This window comes from Euphorbia lathyris, chromosome 3 (assembly GCF_963576675.1).
Source record: "Euphorbia lathyris chromosome 3, ddEupLath1.1, whole genome shotgun sequence".
NCBI lineage: Eukaryota > Viridiplantae > Streptophyta > Magnoliopsida > Malpighiales > Euphorbiaceae > Euphorbia > Euphorbia lathyris.
Window position 1 is genome coordinate 15804935 of NC_088912.1, and position 21478 is coordinate 15826412.

Genomic DNA, 21478 nt, shown 5'->3' on the forward strand with positions numbered 1-21478 from the left:
TTTAATTCTTCATCTTTTTTTATTTTGAGATTGTTTAGATGATGTTTGGTAAAGAGAGAGAAAGTTAATGTTTAGAGAGAGAAAATTCTAAAAAAGATGATTTTCGAAAATCGAAAATGTAGTTCCATAAAAAATATGACATTGAACAACTTTAATTTTTGAAAATTTTCATTTCAGGTCGTTAAAGATGATTTTAATAGCATTAATCTAAGTGTGAAACCTCAATCCTCGTTTTTACAAAAGGTAAAGCGGAGTCTTTTATCTGAAAATTAGTGAAATCATATTTGAAATTTACCCTAAAAAATAGTACATTTTTTTATGAGATTGCATATTTAATTAAATAAAAAATATAATATTGTTTACTTTGTTTGTTTCCAATTATTTCCAATATAGATTAGAGATAAATTATTTGTAGGTGTCGGTTGGAATATATTTTTTTTCCACCATATTCCATCAATGAAACTATTAATTTTTTTTAAAAAAATCAATTTAAATTAAACAATGGAGGCAATCCCCCCAACCACAGCTGTGATTACCAAAAACCATGAAAGTGAACAAGAAGAAGGAACTCCTTTGCAAATTGGAGAGCCATGGAATTGAAGAAGAAGAACATCCTTTTCAGAGCCATGAAACTGAAATTGGAGATCAAATACAAGTTTCGCAGAGCCATAAAATTGAAATTGGAGATCAAACACAAGCTTCGCCAAGCCAGGAAACTGAAATTAGAGATCAAACACAAGTTTCGCAGAGCCATAAAATTGAAATTGCAGATCAAACACAAGCTTTGCAGAGCCAGGAAATTGAAATTGCAGATCAAAGACAAGCTTCGCAGAAACATAAAACTGAAACTGGAGATCAAACACAAGCTTTGCGGAGCCAGGAAACTGAAATTGGAGATCAAAGACAAGCTTTGCAGAAACAGAAAAATGAAGAAAAAGAAGAATCTCCTTCACAAGTGTCGATTGACGCAGTGTGGCTAAGTTCAATGGAGGAAAAATCAAAGAAATTACCGAAATTGCTTCACATCAAAGCTGGTAGCACTCGTTGTTCTATCTTCCGAGTTCCTAAAAACATTATGAAACTTCACTCCAAATCTTTTCAACCTGCCATAGTTTCCATCGGCCCTTACTACCATGGAAAAAAACACCTCCAGATGATCGAAGAACATAAATGGCGAATTATTCGTGGTAATCTCAATCGACTAAAAGGCAAACTCACTCTTCATGATCTCTTCAACGCCATAGCAATCAAAGAAAAGGAGATAAGGGAGTGTTATTCAGAGAATATTGACAAATACAACCGTCATAAATTGATTGAAATGATGATACTTGATGCCGGATTCATCATCGAGCTTCTTTGTGTAGCGAAAGGGATAATTATTCCTGACTATGATGATCCTATATTCAAATTTCCATGGATGTTGTCTTCCTTAACTCGAGATTTGTTAATGCTAGAGAATCAGATTCCTTTATTCGTTCTTGAAATTTTGTATTCTAAATCTATTGCAGATCACCTGCCAGTTCCTGCATTTCTACTTCCTTCCTTGCAGGAACTCATCTTGAAGTTATTTAATCATTCTGTGTCAAGATATGTTGATCTGAACATTCTTTGCCAAAGGTACAAGGGCTACAAGGGCAAACACATACTTGATTTTTATCGCTCCACTTTTCTACCTCCATCGGAAAACGATGAGAAAGAAAAGGATATAAATGGGGGGTCCACTATTCGGCCCGGGAGGCACTCCTCCCGCGACGAAACTAAAAGAGACACGGTTAAAGGTAGATGATAATAACAATATAAAAGTACATATTCTTCATTTAACTTCTTATTTGTTGTTCATGTTAACTCCTTACTGTTTGCTGGTAGAAATTAGCAGATTTTATTGTTTACTATCACTAGTTGTTTTTTACTTCTGTTCTATAGTTCGGAGTGAAAAAGCAAAAATGAACGACGGAAAAGGTAACCAAATGTTAATCCCGAAAGCATTAATATATCGCAGTGAAGACATTATTTTTCGTTTCCAAAACGGACATGGAGGAATTGTTGAATACTGAGATGGCGAATGTTTCATTGATCCATATGTACATATTGTAAGTACTATTTAAATTCTAATTTTGTTTGAATTTAATTGAATTTTGTTTGATTTGAATATAATGGAGTGTTATTCAGGTTTCTAAATGAAGAGTACAAATTGGAAAAGTTTGATATCAAATTCTTATGCCCTCACAGCATAAGTGATAATGAATGTCAGAGGCGTCCCAATGAGGTAACAAAGTATATCAACGATGTTTTCTTCTTTGAAGCTCGAAAGAAGAAAAAACTGAGCAAATATATTTTGGCCCCATACCTTGAAGAGTATGTATTACCTCTTTATGCATTATATGATTTTATTAACTAACATTGGACATATATAGTACACACTACTTCTTTATTAACTATGTTGTCATTTATGTAGCGGCCATTGGATTCTCTTTGTGATTGACCTATCTAAGGGTTATCTTTATATGTTTGATTCTCTTATTCGAGCTGAAGATTTGTCACCGCGAAGATTAACAGTGGCCAGTATGATGAAAAGGTTACTTAAAAAATGAATAAGCAATTGGTTATCATAACGAGTAATAATATTTTATACTCTGATATGATTCATTTTTTTTGCAGTTCATACAATGTTTATAAGGGGTCCAAGGGAGCGAAACAATGTAACAAGGACTTAATTATCAAACCAGTCCAATGTGCTCAACAAAGCGGCAGTACGGAGTGTGGCTATTATGTCATGAGATACATGTTTGAGATAGTCACATCACACAGAGAGTGCAATATTGATTTGAATGAGGTTAGTGCCTTTTTGTATATATCATTTTATGTTTTGACTTGCCATAAGTGGATTAGGTTCGCATTTATTGAAACTAATATTATAGAGTTTGATTTTTTGAAGGCCTACTCGATAAGAAAAAAACCATACATTGAAGAACTCCTAGAGGTTCGAGAACAATGTGAGAGGTTCTTTATAAAAAACGTAAGAGTGTTTAGTTCCACAATATGGACAATTGTATTCTATTAAAAATGTAACAATACAAGCTTTGTGTCTTTTTTTTTTTGTTAATTAATTTGAGCTTTGTGCATCAAGTACACCTCCATTTGTAATACTTTTTCCGGTTATAAAAATCTTGATCCATTACTAATTAGATTTTTTTTCCAACAGTGTATGGACGGAAGAGAGTCAAAAGAATCATTATCTAATAAAGCTAATGTTGGAGGTAGATGACAATAAAATTATGAAAACACACACGCGTTTTTGAACTATTTATATCTATTATTTGTGGTTTATTTTAGCTCTTTAATGTTTGATGGTAGAAATTAGTTGATTTTCTTTCGAAATAGCTTTTAGTAGTTGTTTCTCAATCCTAACTAAACTTTTCGTTCATATTGTTTTGAGTGTAAAAGCAAACAAGATATATGAAAAGAAAACTATAATTGATCTTGTGATTCTCTTTCCATCCATAAAGAAAATACTAAGAAAACAAAAAATTAAACACAATCATTGTCTAAAGAAGATACAGTTGGATGAATATAATAATAACAATATAAAAACACACACTCATTATTCAACTTATTATGTCTACTGTTTGTTTTTGTTGCTAACAGTTTACTGTTTGTTATTATTGATAGCTGGTAGAATTTAGATCGTTTTCCTTCTGAAATAGATATCTAAAGTTGTTTTTCAATACCAACTAAACACTTTTATTTTGTTGATTGGACTGAAAAAATTAAAAAGTAGCTACTAGAAGAGAACCAAACGGACACTAACATTTTACTAACCTCGCAATTTCTACAAACTTTACCAAACTCGTCAAATTTAGAGACGGAATTTTCAGAATTTCATGTTTAGCTACAAGTGAAATTATTAGTAGTATTAATACTTAATTCCATAGTATTTTAACAATGTTATAAAGATTCCACAAAACACTATACTTCATATTTCTTCCAAGAATAGCTAGTAGGTAGATGATGAAGAATAGCACTATAATAATGTAGGAGGTAGATGATAATAACAATATAAAAACACAATTGTTATTCAACTATTTATATCTATTGTATGTTGTTGATGTTAGCTCTTTACTATTTGGTAGTAAAAGTTAGCTGATTTTTCTTCTAAAATAGCTATTAAGAGTTATTTCTCAATCCTAACAAGTGATTTATATTTTATTATTATTCGTAGGGTCATCCTCTCTTAAAGAAAAGAATGTGGACGGAAGTGATTCAACACAATCATTATCCAAAAAAGATAATGTTCGAGGTAGGTGACAATAAAATTTTTAAAACACACATTCATTATTGCTTATATCTACTATTTGTTATTATTGTTACATTTTTAATATTTGTTGGTACAATGAGCAATTATTTTTCAATACTAACAAAACACTTTTCTTCTATTGTTGCCTCTTGGGCCTTCATCCTCTAAAGAAAATACTAAGGACGAAAAAGATTCAACACATGCATCGTCTCAAAAAGATAACATTGGAGGTAGATGACAATAACAATATAAAAACACACACTAATTATTCAACTGCTTATATCTACTATTTATTATTATCGTTGCATTTAGACTGTTTGTTGGTACTATGATCAGTTATTTATCAATACTAACCAAACACTTTTCTTTTATTGTTGCCTTTTGGGCCTCATCCTCTAAAGAAAAGATCAAGGACAAAATGGATTCAACACATACATTATCTAAAGAAGATAATGTTAGAGATAGATGAAAATAATAATATAAAAACATACCTTCGTTATTCAACCATTTATGAAAGTTAGTTCTTTACTGTTTGCAAGTAGAAGTTAGCTGGTTTTTCTTCAAAAATTATTTCTCGCAACTATTTCTAGATCCTAACCAAATACTTCTACTCTATTTTTACTCGTAAGGTTTGTCTTTCCTTAAAAAAATACTACAGATGGAAAAAATTTAACACATTAATTATCTAAAGTAGATGCTATAGTAGGTAGATGACAATAACAATATAAAAATGCACACTTGCTATTTAACTGTTTATATCTATCTTTTTATTGTTGATGTTAGCTCCTTACAGTTTGCTGGTAGAGATTATTTAATTTTTCTAACAAAATAGCTAGTAGCAGTTGTTTCTCAATTCTAACTAAACAATTCTAATCTATAATTTTTTTAGCATCGTCCTCCCTTGTTGAAATGACTGTGAACGGAAGAGATTCAATAAAAAAAATTATCCAAAAAAAGATACTATTGGAGTTTAAATGAGAATAACAATATAAAAACACACATTTATTCTTCAACTGCTTATATCTCATACTTGTATTGTTCTTAACTCTTTATTATTTGCCGGTAGAATTTAGTAGTTTTTCCTTCCAAAATTTCTTTCAACAATTATTTCTCATACTAATCAAAACATTTTCCCTCTATTATTGCACGTAGGGCCTTCAATCTCTAAAGAAAATGTTATGGATGAAATAGATTCAACACAATCATTATCTAATGAAGATAATGTTAGAGGTAAATGAAAATCGCACATAAAAACACACTCATTATTCAACCATTTATATCAAATGTTTCTTGTTGATGTTAGACTATTTGCAAGTAGAAGTTAGCTTATTTTCTTCTAAAATTCCCACTAGAAATTATTTCTCAATTCTAACCAAACACTTATATTTTATTTTTGCTCGTAGGGCCATCCTCTCTTACGGAATACATTATGGACAGAAAAGATTCAACAAAATCATTATCTAAAGTAGATATTATAGGGGGTAGGTGACAATAACAACATGAACACACACACTTATTATTCAACTTTTTTATATTTATTGTTTGTTGTTGATGTTAACACGTTAGTGTTTGCTAGTAGAAGTTAGCTAATTTTCTTCCAAAACAGCTATTAGCAGCTGTTTCCCAAGCCTAAACTAAACCCTTTTATTCTCATAGCGCCATCCTCCATTCAAGAAAAGACTACGGACGGAAAAAATTCAATAGAATCGTTATCTAAAAACGATACTGATGAAGGTAGATTACAATAACAATATAAAAACACACTCATTATTCAACTGCTTATATCTACTATTTGTTATTGTGGTTAGCTTTTTAATGTTTGCATGTAGAACTTAGTTTATTTTCCATCCGAAATAGCTATAAGAGATTGTTTCTCAATACTAACCAAACACTTTTATGCTATTATCGTCTATAGGGCCTTCATCCCCTAAAGAAAAGATTATGGACATAAGAGATTCAACACAATCATTATCTAAAAAAGATATAATTGGAGGTAGATGACAATAATAATGTTAAAACAAACATTCATTATTCAACATTTTATATTTACTATCTATTGTGGATATATATTAGCTTTTCACGTTTGTCGATAAAAGTTATTCTAGAATTTATATTAGGATTTTTTCTCCTAATTAAACATTTTTATTCTATTGTTGGCTGTAGGGTCATCCTCCTTGAAAGAAAAGACTATGAATGGAAGAGTTTCAACACAATCGTTAGCTAAAGAAGATATTATTGGAGGTAAATGACAGAAGCAAAATAAAAACAAAGACTCATTATTCAACTCTTTTGTATTTATTTTTTTGTTATTATTTTTAGTTCTTTAAGTTTGGTGGTACAAGTTTATTGAGTTTTTCTCTAAAATAGCTATTAGTAGTTTTTTTTCTCAAGTTTCAATAAACACTTATATTCTATTGTTTGGAGTCTAATAGAAAAAAGGAGCTACAAAAATGGGTGGTGCAGTTGTCTTCTGGGCGGGCTACCCTACTATAAAGAGAATACTATGGATGAAAGAGATTCAACACAATCATTGTCTGAAGAAGACACAGTTGGAGGTAGATAAAAATAACAATATAAATTTATACTCGTATTTAATCGTTTATATATTTTTTATTTCCTCTCACAGTTTACAATTTCTTGTTGTTTATAGTTGGTAGAAGTTCACTAATTTTCCTTCCGAAATAACTATCAAAAGTTGTTTCTAAACACTAAACAAACACTTCTATTATTTGGAGTGAAAATGGAGCTATGAGAAGGAGACCAAAATAGACACTAATATTTATTTCATATAAAAATAAAATAAAATTTACAATACACTCAAAGACTTTCTTATTTTCTCTACACTAAATCATATACTTCATTATGAAAATGGTGTTGGGTTCTTTGTTCCAAATTGGCTGTGAAAGCGATGTGTTTGCTCGAAAATGTAAAGAAGAAACCTTTGATTTAAATTTGTGGTGAGAAGATCCAATAACACTAAAAAAATTTATTTATATAACTAGAAAATCAATTACAATAAAAAATAATAAAACTAAATGGTGTCGCACTTAAAATCACGAAGTCCTTACCAAACTTATAGCATGATATAGTTATCAGATTCTTCATCTCTTTTTATTTATTTTTATTAAGTTTATATTTTTTTTCACATATACTGATGTAGACAAGAAAGGTTCACTTCAATTCATTCAACCAGTTGAGAAGCTCCGAGAAGCTGGGATTAAGTTCAAGAAACGTGAAGAAGAAGAAGGTATTGATAGTTTTTTGGACATCAAGTTTAGAGATGGAATTCTAGAAATTCCATGTTTAACTACAAGTGAAATCATGAGCCCGTTAATATTGAATTGCATAGCATTTGAACAAAGTTTTAAAGATTCCACAAAGCACTTCACTTCTTATTTTAATTTTATCAGTTACCTCATTAACACACCTCTTGATGCCGCATACTTGCGGAAAAAGAAAATTATTGAGAATTTTTTTGGAACAGATCAAGAACTTGTAAATTTCTTTAATGAAGTAGGAAAGAACATTCCGTATTACTTTCAAGAGGATTATTTGATGGAGGTATGCAACCAAGTGGAGATTTATTATAGAAATATTTGGCATGTTAGATGTGCAGAATTCTGGTACAAGTATTGTGGAAGTCTATGGATAGTCATGTCAGCTTTAGCTGCTGTATTTCTCATCCTTCTTTCCATGCTGCAAGGTGGTTTGGCTCTCTACAAAGTCATCAAGGGTTCCCCATAATTTCATCTATGTACTTAATTGTTTTTTTTTTTGTAAATACATCTTTAACTACTCAATGTGTTTCATTTTTAACTAATGAGTTATATGGGTGGCCTTTCATAAACAGCATTCCCTTAGAATGGGGGCAGATTTAGGGGGGGTTTAACTAATCAAGTTAGATATTTATGAGTTATATACCGACATAAGATATAATTTTATTTAGGAGAAATATACTTGTATGTTTGCACAACTTGAGAGCACAGAGGTCATTATATTGGACTTAGTTGGTACTTTTTATTTGGCCATTGAAGGACATAATAAGAAACATAGACTTTACGGGTTAAGTAGTGTTGGATGCGCATATTATGGAGAACAATCATCTACTTCAGGCACACGAAAGAATCCACCTCAACCGATATCTTTGATCATCATGATCGTCATTCTCAAATGAAAGCACATCTTGATTGGTTACATTCCATGGTTGATGTGCATCGAGTTGATCAGCAAAGAGAGACGGAGCGACATGAGCACTAGAATGAGAACAATACAAATGATCAGTTACATCTCCATATGGATCCACGGACGATTGCACAAATTGAATAATGGTATGAGGATCTGGATAGGTGTATTAGGGATCAGCTAGGAGCTATTCAGATTATATTAGTTTGTGTGTAGCATCGACTCGACTTCATTGGTGGTGTATGAGGGACCGAATATCTAGGAGCTATTTTGAAGCTTACTAACTCTACTTAGTAACTTGTCATCTTTTGAAAACAACTAAGACAAGTTCACTAGTGCTTTCCATTTGGTGCAAAAATTCCATATGTTTTTTTTTATAAATAAACACTTGTATTAACGAGCTAAAGAACTACAACCAGTTTGAATACAAGAAAAAACACATAAAGGAAAATCTTCAATGAGAATTTCCATTTCATCAAGAGAACTTGCCCATGCTGCTAAAGAATGTGCCACTGTATTAGCTTTTCTTCTCTCATGCACAAATTCAATGGATACGAAAGATCGGGCAACCTCATAAATATCATTAATAATAATGCCCAACCAATTTGTCAGTTGTTGACCCCCACTAAGCAGTGAAATTGCAGATGCCGAGTCAGATGCTACCAAGATTGAATGAAATCCACAATCATGAACAACTTGTAATGAATACAAGATCGCTAATAATTCCACATGAAGAGCTGACATTGCTGATTCTATAGGTCCACCACCAGAGGAGTGCGAATTGTGAATGCCGCATCACAATTTAACTTATAGTAGAAGGTTACTGGTGGCTGCCAAAAAATTAAATTCGAACCTATTCTACCAGCAGCAACAACCATAGCAGTAATTCCAGAACCAGAAGCAGCGACATCACGAACAGCAGCAGCATCAAAACGTCAGAAACAGCAATACATGCAACACCAGCAGCGACAACCATAATAGAAGTTCCAGAACCACCAATAATGACATCCCGAATAGCAGCAAAACCAGTAATAGAAGGAAATCTCGAATTCTCTTCAACAAGATTCCCAAAAATAGAACTTTTGGCAAAACCATCAATTGTTTCCAGAACCACAACAACTGAGAGGACACAACTCAATCTCTTTTTTCCATGAATTAGCTGATTCCTTTCATACCAAATGGATGAGATTAAACCACAAAAAATTGCAATTTCTTTCCATGATAAAAGTTTAAAAATAGCAGCAAACCATTCAAGACAGTCAGAACCTGGAATTTTAAACACCGGATACACCAGGTTTGCCTGCTTCTAATACAATCTAGTAACTTGCAATTCTTGAATAAATGGAGAAGAGACTCAGCATTAGAACCACAAAACAACACACTCCTTCCACATGTATCCCTTTTGACAATAAATTATCATAGCATGGGAGAACATTTTTTGCAGCACACCATAATGTATGAATATACTTAGCTGGCGCTTTAACTTTCCAAAGAGACTGCCAGAAATGATTACCACCCACAGAAGAAGCAGCTAAATTAGAGAATGCTTTCACCACCCTGAGAGCAACCTTATATCCAGATTTAACTAGATATTCCCCTGTCTTAAAGTAAACCCAAAACAAAGAATCAAATACATTCCACCTACTTAAAGGAATCCTCATAATAGCATCTGCTACATCAGTCGACAAACAAAAACATATCAACTCCTTCTTCCAACTAAAGGAATCAAAATCAATTAGACAAGATACAAGATTAATAGGTGTTTGATTTAATAAATAAAGAGGCCGACTACAGGGAACATCAGGAATCCATCTGGAATTTAGCAAATTAACTGATCGACCTTCTCAAATTCTCCAGCAGCTTCCATCAATTATTACTTGTCTAGCCTTCAAAAGACTACGCCATACATGACTAGCAAAATACCCCACTATCAAAAATTCCATATGTTGATAGGTATATATGTTTGTCTACCTAGTTTTTTTTTTGGACAAGTAATATTTGCATAGTTATTAACATCCAAACTTATGAAAATGAAAGTTCTTGTTGTTAGTCTTATTTTGGAAATAAATTTTACACACACATTTATGTACACATATATATAATTGTTAGTTAGTAGATTAATGATTTAAGTGATTAATATTAAGTATTTAGATATAAAAAATTATTTATTTCATAAATATTAATAATGATAACAAATATAAATTATGATGGATATTAAATCGCCTACAGAATATTAGTAGGTAATTATGTAGGAGGATCACCTACGCACTTTTATAGGTGATTCTATAGGATACTAACCTACATAATATTTATAGGCGATTTATAAGAGAATGGCCTACGAAAATGTTGTAAATTATTCTGTAGGAATTAATGTCTCCTATAGAAAATTAGTAGGTGCTTTATATAGAAGAGGTATCCATCATCACCTACTATACATTCTTATACATATTTGAGTCTGTAGGAGATCTGTAGTTGATCGTCATACTCCTACGGAATGTCATCATTCTCTTATGGATTTTTTTTTATAGCAGATCAACATTTTTATTGCAGTGATATATGGTTTAGTTCTTAACTTTGTTCTTTTCAACTGTACCCTCAAATATTTGAATTATTAAATAATTTAGTTCCTCTATAAGGGACTAGGAGAAAAATTAAGGACTAAACAATGTATTATTAAAATACGAGGAGTAAATAGTGTATTAGGTAAAAATATAAAAACTAAAAAATATAGATCCGCGCATAAATCTGGAAACCCGTTGTAGACACTGGAGTCGTAACCATGTGATGAAAACCTTTTAAAGATGATTGGAAATATGATCAGAAAATGGATCACGGAAAAATCCATCGTTAGAAAGTCAAAGTCAACCCTTTTCCATTCAAAACCAAATTTTTTAGAGTAACAAATAGAACTTTTGCGTATCTTAATGAGTCATGTCCCCCGAGAGTGTCATAACGCTCTTTTTCGGGGTCAATTCGGAGGTTGAACGAAGAATTTGTGACTAGTTGAAGTTTTCGCATGAAATCTGGAATAAAATAGGAAATAAGCTTAGTTCGGGTCAGTTTTAGCCTTAGGGACGCAAAAATGTCCGTCTCATCAAAACGAGTCCAACGGAACAAAAATCGTCAAAATCAGAGGTCGGAAAAAGCATTTTTGAAGGTAAAAACGTAATTGGGAAGGAGGCCACGTGTCGACGCGTGATTAGCCATGCGCCTGACACGTGGCAGCGCGTCAGGCGCTGACGCTTGCATCAGCGTCAGCTGCTGCGCCTCTCCCTAAATTAGGTTTCTGCGAAACCTTTAAAAAAAAAAAAAGGTAAAAACTTCCCTTTTAACCCCTGCTCTATTTAATTAATTCCAACTTCAACCATGAACCCTAATTTAAACCTATAAATAACAGCTTTTTAGGCAGCCAAAAGGGGAGAAAGATGGGATGAAAGGGGAGGAGACGAAAATAGGACGAAAATTATACTAAAAATAGCGGCAACTCTATCTTTGCCACCCGAGAAAAACCCAACCATCTGAATATTAATTCCGTGTTCCATTATTTGTGATTTTTCCAACTATCCCACAACCTATGTAAAGGTTTCTGAGGGACAAATCCTGTCTATTATTTAATAGTTGGTACTGTAAAATATTGATTGTTCATCCATTTTCTCATTTTATTTTTCATTGTTGATTTTTATTATCAATAGGTTGTCAAATATATTTTCTATATATATTTGATCCCTAAATTGATCTAATTTAACCTTAAAACGATGATTTACCAGTTAAATCACTTGTTTTGTTTTTAGTCTTTTCTGTTTATTCTATTTAATCCGAATATGAGTTTTTTTTACTAAAGGTTCATACAGTTCAATGAAAGTTATACTTTGTTACAAATAATAAAGTATTATTAAGGTTCAACATATTAAAAATCAATTCATATATTGGATCTTCCTAACACTTCAATGTAAAGTGTATATAATAACCTTTTAGACAGACGTTTTATTAATTGATTTCTTTTTTGTGTATTTTTATATTCTGATTTTATATTAATAATATTACAAGTTAATATTATTGATTTAATCGGTTTACTTTTTTTATAACGATGGTTTGGGATATAACGAACCAATTCGAGATAAGTTTTATTTCACGGTCGTTTAGGTTCCGATAGCTATAATAAAACTTTCCTTTCTATTTATTTTAAACTCTAACCTAATAACTTTGTTTATTCATTCTAATCCCTAATTTAGAACTTTTCATTTTATTCATTCTAGTCCCTATTTTGGAATTTTATATTTTATTCACTTTGGTCCTTAATTTAAGTTTTCCACTTTCTTTCAATTGAGTCCCTAAATAAACTTTTTAAGTTTATTCAGTTTAGTCCTTTGTCCATTTTTACACCATAATTAATTATATAGTTATGTTATTTCTCTCTAACCTTTTATTTTGGTGGATATGAGTATGTGAGGATATTGTTTTGGAGCGAATTCAAGACCCGGGAATGCCCGGATGTAATTGTATTTAATTTCGTACCTATTTCATGGCTTTTGGGGTTGCAATATTTTGTTTATTTTCTTTTGTATACAATTGTGCACTATGACATAAAAAAAATTATTTTTTCTTCCAAACAAATCAAATTCAAAATGAATCTAAAAAGCTTAAAAGAGTTATTAATAGCCTGATTGTATTTAGAAATGCTAAGTAGGAGGCCGGTGGGTTCACCGGACGATTTTGGGGGTGCTTAATATTTCCTTTCGAGGAGATATTAACCTTCCCCAAGCGTACCTAACTTCCCGAACCCCACTTGCTTCCCACGAGGAATCTCAGTAACATTCTCGAACCTAAAATCCAGGTGGCGACTCTTTCTCCGACACCGGCCCTGCCCAGCTAGTCATTTTCTCTAGTGGACCTCGAGTCCAAACAGCACCGTAGTAGTCATGGCGGACCTCCCGCGGGTCAAAGCCTGTCGAGGTAGGCTTCGTCCACACCCGTCAAAAGATATGTATTTGATTAGAAGTCACGAAAAATTAAGTTTAAGGGGGCATGTTAAAATAATAAACATAATTTTATATAATAATAAAAAAATAATTATGAAAGATATGAAAGTCATGTGGGTATGTGTTTGAAATAAACAACCTATTAAAATGTTGGCCCATTATTTTGAATTGTTTTTTTCATGGGTTACATGCAAAGGTGATAATGGTATTGTTGGAAGCTTTAGATACATATATTGTCTATAATCAAGTCAAATTTTTGTGAAAAATAAGATTTGAAGTGTCGATAATGTTTTTTCTATAAATTAGAGTCTATGTATTATGAAAAATAATGTCAGTGCCAAAATTATCAATAAAAAAAAAACTAGAAAAGCATTTGTATAATTTTGCTTTTATCATGTAAACTAATAGTTCTTCAAAATAATAAATTAAGTCATTATCAAATATTAATTTTAGTCCTTTTACTCTAACAGTGATTTCCTATTACTGAAAAAAAAAACTATTTTTCATGCATAAAAGGCAAACAATAATTCTCTAATCAAACACCTAAAATTTCTTTTTATGATTATTATTATGAAAAGACATAAAGACAAACATAATAAAAAAACAAAACCAAGCAAATACTTTTAATATTTAAAATTTGTAAATTGTCAAATTTTATCTAAACACTAAATTAATACTTAAAATTCAACATCAAATAAATTTACACTAACCGCTAACTATATAAGTGATTTTCACCACCAATTCTGGGATTCCAAGTTTTGGTTCAAATACCAAAAGCTTTTATCTTTTCTTATTATGCCAACTTCTTGTAAATGCCAAGTTGAGTTTATTCATCGGGAAAATATAAATATCATTACTTTTCTATATTAAGTAAATCTTGCAAATATTCTCTCTTTCAATGTTCATTGATCGGGATTAGCATGTGTTTGGTTTAGAAAATAATCTAATTAATTTTCCCTTTGTATGTTGTATTTATGAAAAATAACTCTAGATTTTAATTCTTTTTTAATTAAATTTTAATCCAATAAATTACTAATTTAAATCAACAAAATAAAAACTCATTGAAAATTATTCCCATTGAAAATTGAAAATCTGATAAGGATGAAATATGAGTTTTTCCTAAAACTTGTAGCATTTGATTATTAGTGTGAGCGATCCTGTAGACCTAAATGATTCTAATGGTAGGCCTGAAAGTTACATTCTGCCTGTGATAGTAACCAAACAAATCAAATAGTAATCTCCCAAGGATAACATATAACCTAATAGTATACTTAGTATATTCTTTTTCTCATTTGATATCGATGTCTTAGCATGAGGCATGAGACTATCACTCTCATCTAGTGCTCGGACACTTGTTGACTCTTTAGTAAACTAATAAGTTTGAATAAGAATTAGTTCCATTCGGGTGTGGCCACACGCTTCTCCACTTACAAATCAAGTAAGTCGATAATATCTTCTCTTCTATTGATGAGTAACAATCCCCTTAGTTTTGCTCATGGTTTCTAAGAATACTTAATAGGATACCTAATCAAACCTCTACATGGCACTTTGTCACGAGCCCGTTAATCAGATTGTCAAAGCATATTGTGTCTAATCTAGACCCATAAAGGTTCTAGGTCTAAGGACTCTTAGAGAGTATCAAATGAGTCACACATATGGTACATTATACCATGTGGTGCTCTCATAGCGAATCAATCAGGTGCTTACTATTTCATAAGCCCATATGTCCCTGGTTTGACATCCAATGCATGTGATCAGTGAAACACCATCACAACCAAGACGCATACTAATCATTAGTTCATTACCGCTCACACGGTAAAAACATATTAATGATGTTTCGAAATAATATTTTATTACCTCACGATTTTCTCAAGTCCTCAACCCGTCGGATGTGAGTAGAACACTAATTCTATAAGTAAACCATCATTACATATTGCTTCCTTATATTTAGAGCATTGCCTAGACTATAATCTCATGAGACTATGGCATACACCAGAACATGGAATTACACATAAAAAAAAAGATCATTTTCGTCAATTAAGCTTGAAATCATACCAACTGATAAATGTTAGGCTTAAGATTGCACTATTTTGTGCTTGAATTCTAACAAATATCCACCTAATAAAAATATGACTGAATTTGTACCTTATCCCTATTGGTCCATTGTAAGGTGATATTAGTTCCAAAAGAAGTGAATGGAACTATTGGTTAATTTTAAGCTTTTTCAAGTTATTCTGTCATACCCGACCCTATACGACCTCAATCGGCATCGGGCGTGAAATAGAAAGATCATAATCAATACTTAGGAGTCTCCAATTTATCCAAATATCATAATATCATATTTATTTATTTATTTTGGCCTTCCTCTTCAATATATATTCTAAAATAATTCAGATTCCTACTACATTAGTCATTCGATGACCTCAACATATATTTACCAACTCCATTATATTATAATTGAAATACCAAAAGTTCTAACCATAATTCTAACAATAAGCAGCCAACTTCCAAACCTCGCCTAATCGGTCGGTAACCTTCTCTATATCATATACTTTCTCACATAAAAACATTAAAACATTTAATGACGTGAGACAAAAATCTCAATAACAAACTATCAGCTATAAAACCCAACTTTACTTAACATAGCTACATATATACATTTATAAAGGGATTTAATCAAAACCTTATAAAATATACTCAAAAATTAAGTTCATAATATAGTCAAAGTACTAAACCAAAAACATTAAAATATATAATCTTGTATCCATTCTTGAGTTTATCCCCTTATAATTCAATCACAATTCACAACATATACGAGACGTCTCTTAACATTGTCTATCCCATATGGTCTTACCCAACACTTCGTTGCCATACCCAATAGGTTTTCAAACTGTGTACACAGACCATATTTTTCACTAAATATGGTCTTTAGATTCGAAACCGCCCAACCGGACTACTCTTAATGGATACCAAACATTTTATTCCATATATATATATATTGAAACCAAAAACATATATGTGTATATATATAGACTTCACTTTTTCATAATCAAACTCGTAATTTTTTCATTCTCCAAAATATCAATCATTAAGCAATAAAAATTCCAAAGTTAATCAACCAAACGAAACCTCAAATCAACATAACCAAGTAAAATCTGTAATTCACATATAATCATAGTCAATAGCTTTATTTGAACTATAATTTCACAGTAAAAAGCAAAATCATGAAAAACTCCAATTTTACAAAATTCCTGTATAACCATAAAATATCAATTTCTGAAAATTCTTTGAATATTATATATATATATATATATATATATATATATATATATATATATATATATATATATATATAACTCAAAATATAGTTGATAGTTACTTACCTTTGCTATTAATTGAAGAAAACACAACCGTTCAATTCTCCTCTAAAGTCTGTCTAAAACGTTTCCCGTCCAAACAATTCCGAAACTCAAAACTCTTCGGTTAGGACTTAGATCTATGCATAAGGATGCTATGTTTTAAATTTCGAGTGATTCAGATGGTCGAAACTCCATACATCAAAGAAACAGTGGAGAAACGGGTTAGAAAAAACTGATGATAAATATGAAAGAAAAAAAAAGAAAAGGAAAGAAAATAGATGATGATGGTGATCGAGTATATCTCTGAGATATATAACTCAAATTTAGCAAATATCACATTTGATCCTCCATCTTTATATAATCTTTTAAAAATAATCCTAAACTTTTAATTTACACATAAAACCATCAAATTAACTCCAAACTTTTTTTATAGCACCGAATTAACTTCACACACCCAATAATTATAATATATACTAATATCAAGATATAAATTCTAGAAATTTAAATACGGACATGACAATTCTCCCCACCTTAAGAAATTTCGTCCACGAAATTCATATTCTCCAATCTATCTTAATTTCCTTCTCAAACCATTTTCAAGATTACGAAGTTATTTCAAATTATCAAGATTCCCCATAATCATCATAAGACCACAAATTCTAATGTTTCCTTCCATTAACTTCATCATCTATCAATATCGACATCTTTGTAACAATCATTTAAATATAACTCTTAGTAACTCTAAATTTCAACCTAGTCAATTCCATCACCAATAAAACTTCAAATATCATATATTCAATTTTATCTCATATGATATATTTTATATTTATATCTTCCTATCATTAAACCAAATCACACTTTAATAGATTTAAATCACAATTGATTTTATTAATTGCATATATATCAAATATATTTCACTTATCTCCAAGTTCTATAGACTTCAAAAATATCACTTTTAAACCGCTAATATGTATGATATTATATTTTTCTTAAACTTCAAATAATTCGAATAATGATTTGCATCAATATATGATCTTATTTCATCATAATAACAATCCTTATATCTATAATTTTTCACTCCAATCATTCTTTATATTACAATCTTCAATTATTATCATCAATTAAATATAAACTTCATTATTATGATACAATTTCCTATCAATAAGAGTCATTTCATAAAATCTTAATATCCACATCACTCTTATAATTCTCCATTTAACTCCTTAAAATCAATTAAGCTAACATGTTAATTATTATTTTTTAAATCACCACTATATATATCATTTATCAATCTAAATAAACTTCAATCTACTTTCTTTTTTACCACTGATGACATGCTCATTTTTGGAGTGGCCTCCTTGAACAACTTGTATGCACTCAAGGATTTCTTCCTACTCTATGGACAGATCTCCGGTCAGCAGGTTAGTTGGGATAAATCTGCTGTCTTTTTTGGTTCTCAGGTGAGTCCTCCGAGGAGAGTTCGTCTGGCTCAATGTTTTGGCATCCGTTTGGAGTCCCTCCCTTTCACTTACCTAGGAGTCCCTCTATCTATTGGAGCTCCATCTCAGCAGCCTTGTAGACAAATTTTTCTTTCAATTTAGCAAGTGGAAAGGAAGCTCTCTCTCCTTTGCAAGGCGTTTAACTCTAATTAAGTATGCTATTACTGGTTCTCTGGTTCACTCATTCTTGATATATAAGTGGCCAGTGGGATTGCTGAAAAAGCTCAATAGAAGTGTTGAGAACTTCCTTTGGACGGGTTGTATTGATCAGAGTAAGCTAATCACGGTTCCCTAGCAAACTTGTTGCAAAAGTTTGGAGGGTGGAGGATTGGGAATTAAGGACTCTAGGATCTTTAACCAGGCTCTCTTGGGTAAGATGTGTTGGGATTTAATTCAAAGAACCAGTCTTGCTATTTCTCTGACGAAATCTAAATTTCTGGTTGTCTCTGGTTTGCCTAAAGCTACATTGCTCCTTCTTCGATTTGGTCTTCTTGTAAATTTGTTTATTCTTCCATTTGGGAACAGACCTTTTGGTGGATTGGCCAGTCTTTAAAGCTCAACTTCTCGACTGATAGGTGGATAATTCCTTCGGTAGCGGACAGATTGGACCTCGATCATCAAGAAAAGCGTTCGCGCTTTAATTCAATTGATGACTTTTTGATTAATTCAGAGTGGTTTGAAATAGGAAATCTTCCTTCGGTTGTTCAAGTCAGTATTCGATCTATTCACAGGGGTACAGATGTTATTGATTTCTGCGCTTGGCAGCCCTCTACAAAGGGTATTTTCTCTGCCAAATAATACTATTCAATTATCAGTCCTAGTTCCTCTTCGGTGGACTGGTATAAATTTGTTTGGAATGCTCACACTCCCCCTTCTCGCTCCTTTACTTTCTGGAGAGTTTTGCATGACCGACTCATGATCTCCTACAGCGCCTTGGATTCTCCATTGCCTCTTGCTGTGTTCTTTATTGCAGGGATGCTGAGTCCAATAATCATTTATTCATTAGCTGTTCTTTTGCAGATTCTCTTTAGAGGGCCCTTGAGATTCATTTTGCCTGTTCTTTACCTCGACATTCACAATTCATCCACTTCTTTAGCAATCTCTGTAGCATTCATTTTGGCTCCCAGGTGTCGACAATCTGGTGTGTTGCCGTTATCACTTGCATCTGGTTAATCTAGCATTATCGGAATGTCACAATCTTTAAGGATGTTTCTCCTTCTATTCAGCACTCGAAGATCAAACTATTTCAAATGATTCGCGAGTCCTTTCCCTTTTCTAAAGGTTTTTGCTCCACGCGAAGAGATGTGGTTATCTTATCCAGCCTTCTAGCTTCTCCTAGGCTGCCTCCTGCTCCTAACATTATTCCGGTCCACTGGCTTAAACCTCCTCCGGGCTGGGTTAAAGTCAATGTGGACGACTCTGTTTTTGGCACTCCTGGCAAGGCTGGAGCGGGTGGTATTTTTCGCAACTATAGAGGTTTTCCCAAAGGTTGTTTTGCTTTTTCTATCCCTCATTCTTTTGCTTATATGGCTGAATTGAGATTTGCTATTTTCGCAATTGAGCTCGCTTGGGAGAAAAATTGGCATCAACTTTGGGTTGAGTCAGACTCAATGTTTGTTGCTAATCTGCTTAGACATCGTTCCATGGATGTGCCTTGGAGTATTCGACAAGAATAGTTGCACTATCTCAGTATTTGCTCTAGGATGAACATTCTCTTTTCTCACATCTTTAGGGAAGGAAATAGAGTTGCTGATGCTTTGGTAAAATTTCGAGTCTCTTCTTCAATGATCAATTGGTGGCCTTCCGCTCCTGATTTTTACCTCAGGTTTATCAATGATGACATTTGTAATATTTCTCATTTACGTTTCTCTTAATTTTCTCTAAACTTTTCTCCTCCCCTCTTCTTTTTGTTTGTTCTCCTTCCTCTCCTCTTGTTCAAACGTTCACTTTTTCCTTTTTTTAATATATTATGGGTTTGACAGTTCTTGGGCCATGGATGCTCACTCCGCTCTAGTTCTGTCTCGTCCCAATTTCTATCAAAAAAAACTTCAATCTTTTCTCCAAACCATATAACAAGGGAAGATAGAGTACCTAAATTACGATAATCAATGTTGTTTTTTTGTTTTTTTTCTAAACTCCAAATGATACCCATATAGAGTCAGTAAAATTTATAATGCCATCCAATTTTCTTATTTGACCTATAAACTCTTAATTTGATCATCATTATATAAACTTACACTATAATCCTCCAACTTTCAACTAAAATAACTTGACTATGATAAAAGTATTATATAAATTTAAATGTCAATATATGTATCCCCAACTGTGCTTAAGATCAAAGAATTTTATCCTCAATATTCATATCCTAATTATTTCCTCAAACAATATTTATTTTCATATTAATCATCAAATCATGAACTCTATGATTTTCTCACACTTTATTTATCATTGATCACCACATCAGTATTTCTCTAAACATCATATATATATATATATATATATATATATAAAACTCTTATTACCAAACCTCAACCCAATGAAGTTCACCAATAAAACAGTAATTTAAATTTCAGATCTCATTTATTCAACTTAAGATTCTACAATACACTAAATTCACGTTATAATCTCCCAATTATTAATCAACTTCCAAACCCATTAAATGAAACCTCCATATTTTATCTTTCTCAATCCCGTATCTATTATCTTCAATTTATCACTTTATCATTTCCTCAATTTCCTATATTCCTAAGAAGACCAACTTATCATGTCATTTCAAAGTCTTCTAGCCTTATTTAACATCTAATATATATGGTTGTAAGCTAACTATTAAACTCTCAAATATTAACTCCAAGTCATACTTAATATCATGTATGTAACCCATATCGCCAAATATCAAATAATTTACTAATTTTCATACACCCAATATTTTACTAACTAATTAGGTATGCAAACACAGTGATCCTGGTCTCCGGCGGTATATTCTAGCTTACCGATGGCTCGTCCCTGCGCCGGGAAGGGTCCCTGCGGATACTCCGACGAGCAAGACAGTTAGTCGCTCAAGAAAATCTATTAAATGAACTGTGCAAGTGATTGAAGAGAATTACCCGCCTCCAGCTTATAATGTGAGCTGTGTATTTATAGAGGGTGCTTGGGCCCTGAGCCCTT

General features: G+C 32.0%; 2 protein-coding genes across 2 annotated transcripts; both read left to right on the forward strand.

Annotated features, from left to right (window-relative positions):
• Positions 1–1927: 1927 nt before the first annotated feature.
• LOC136222544 (uncharacterized) lies at positions 1928–6042 on the forward strand. Its single transcript, XM_066010307.1, has 10 exons — positions 1928–2090; positions 2170–2355; positions 2456–2575; positions 2659–2833; positions 2936–3016; positions 3203–3257; positions 4220–4297; positions 5447–5524; positions 5698–5775; positions 5951–6042. The coding sequence occupies exons 1-10, from the start codon at positions 2032–2034 to the stop codon at positions 6040–6042; spliced, it is 1002 nt and encodes a 333-aa protein (XP_065866379.1). The 5' UTR covers positions 1928–2031.
• Positions 6043–6233: 191 nt separating this feature from the next.
• LOC136222019 (uncharacterized) lies at positions 6234–8074 on the forward strand. Its single transcript, XM_066009497.1, has 4 exons — positions 6234–6287; positions 6458–6535; positions 6727–6849; positions 7455–8074. The coding sequence occupies exons 1-4, from the start codon at positions 6236–6238 to the stop codon at positions 8036–8038; spliced, it is 837 nt and encodes a 278-aa protein (XP_065865569.1). The 5' UTR covers positions 6234–6235; the 3' UTR covers positions 8039–8074.
• Positions 8075–21478: the final 13404 nt, after the last annotated feature.

Coding starts and splice junctions, on each gene's coding strand:
- LOC136222019 (XM_066009497.1), top strand. CDS start 6,236: ATGGACATAAGAGATTCAACACAATCATTATCTAAAAAAGATATAATT. Junction 6,536..6,726: donor TAAAGAAGATATTATTGGAG/GTAAATGACAGA, acceptor GGAGTCTAATAG/AAAAAAGGAGCTACAAAAAT. Junction 6,850..7,454: donor TGAAGAAGACACAGTTGGAG/GTAGATAAAAAT, acceptor ATACTGATGTAG/ACAAGAAAGGTTCACTTCAA.
- LOC136222544 (XM_066010307.1), top strand. CDS start 2,032: ATGGAGGAATTGTTGAATACTGAGATGGCGAATGTTTCATTGATCCAT. Junction 2,356..2,455: donor TTGGCCCCATACCTTGAAGA/GTATGTATTACC, acceptor TCATTTATGTAG/CGGCCATTGGATTCTCTTTG. Junction 2,834..2,935: donor GCAATATTGATTTGAATGAG/GTTAGTGCCTTT, acceptor GATTTTTTGAAG/GCCTACTCGATAAGAAAAAA.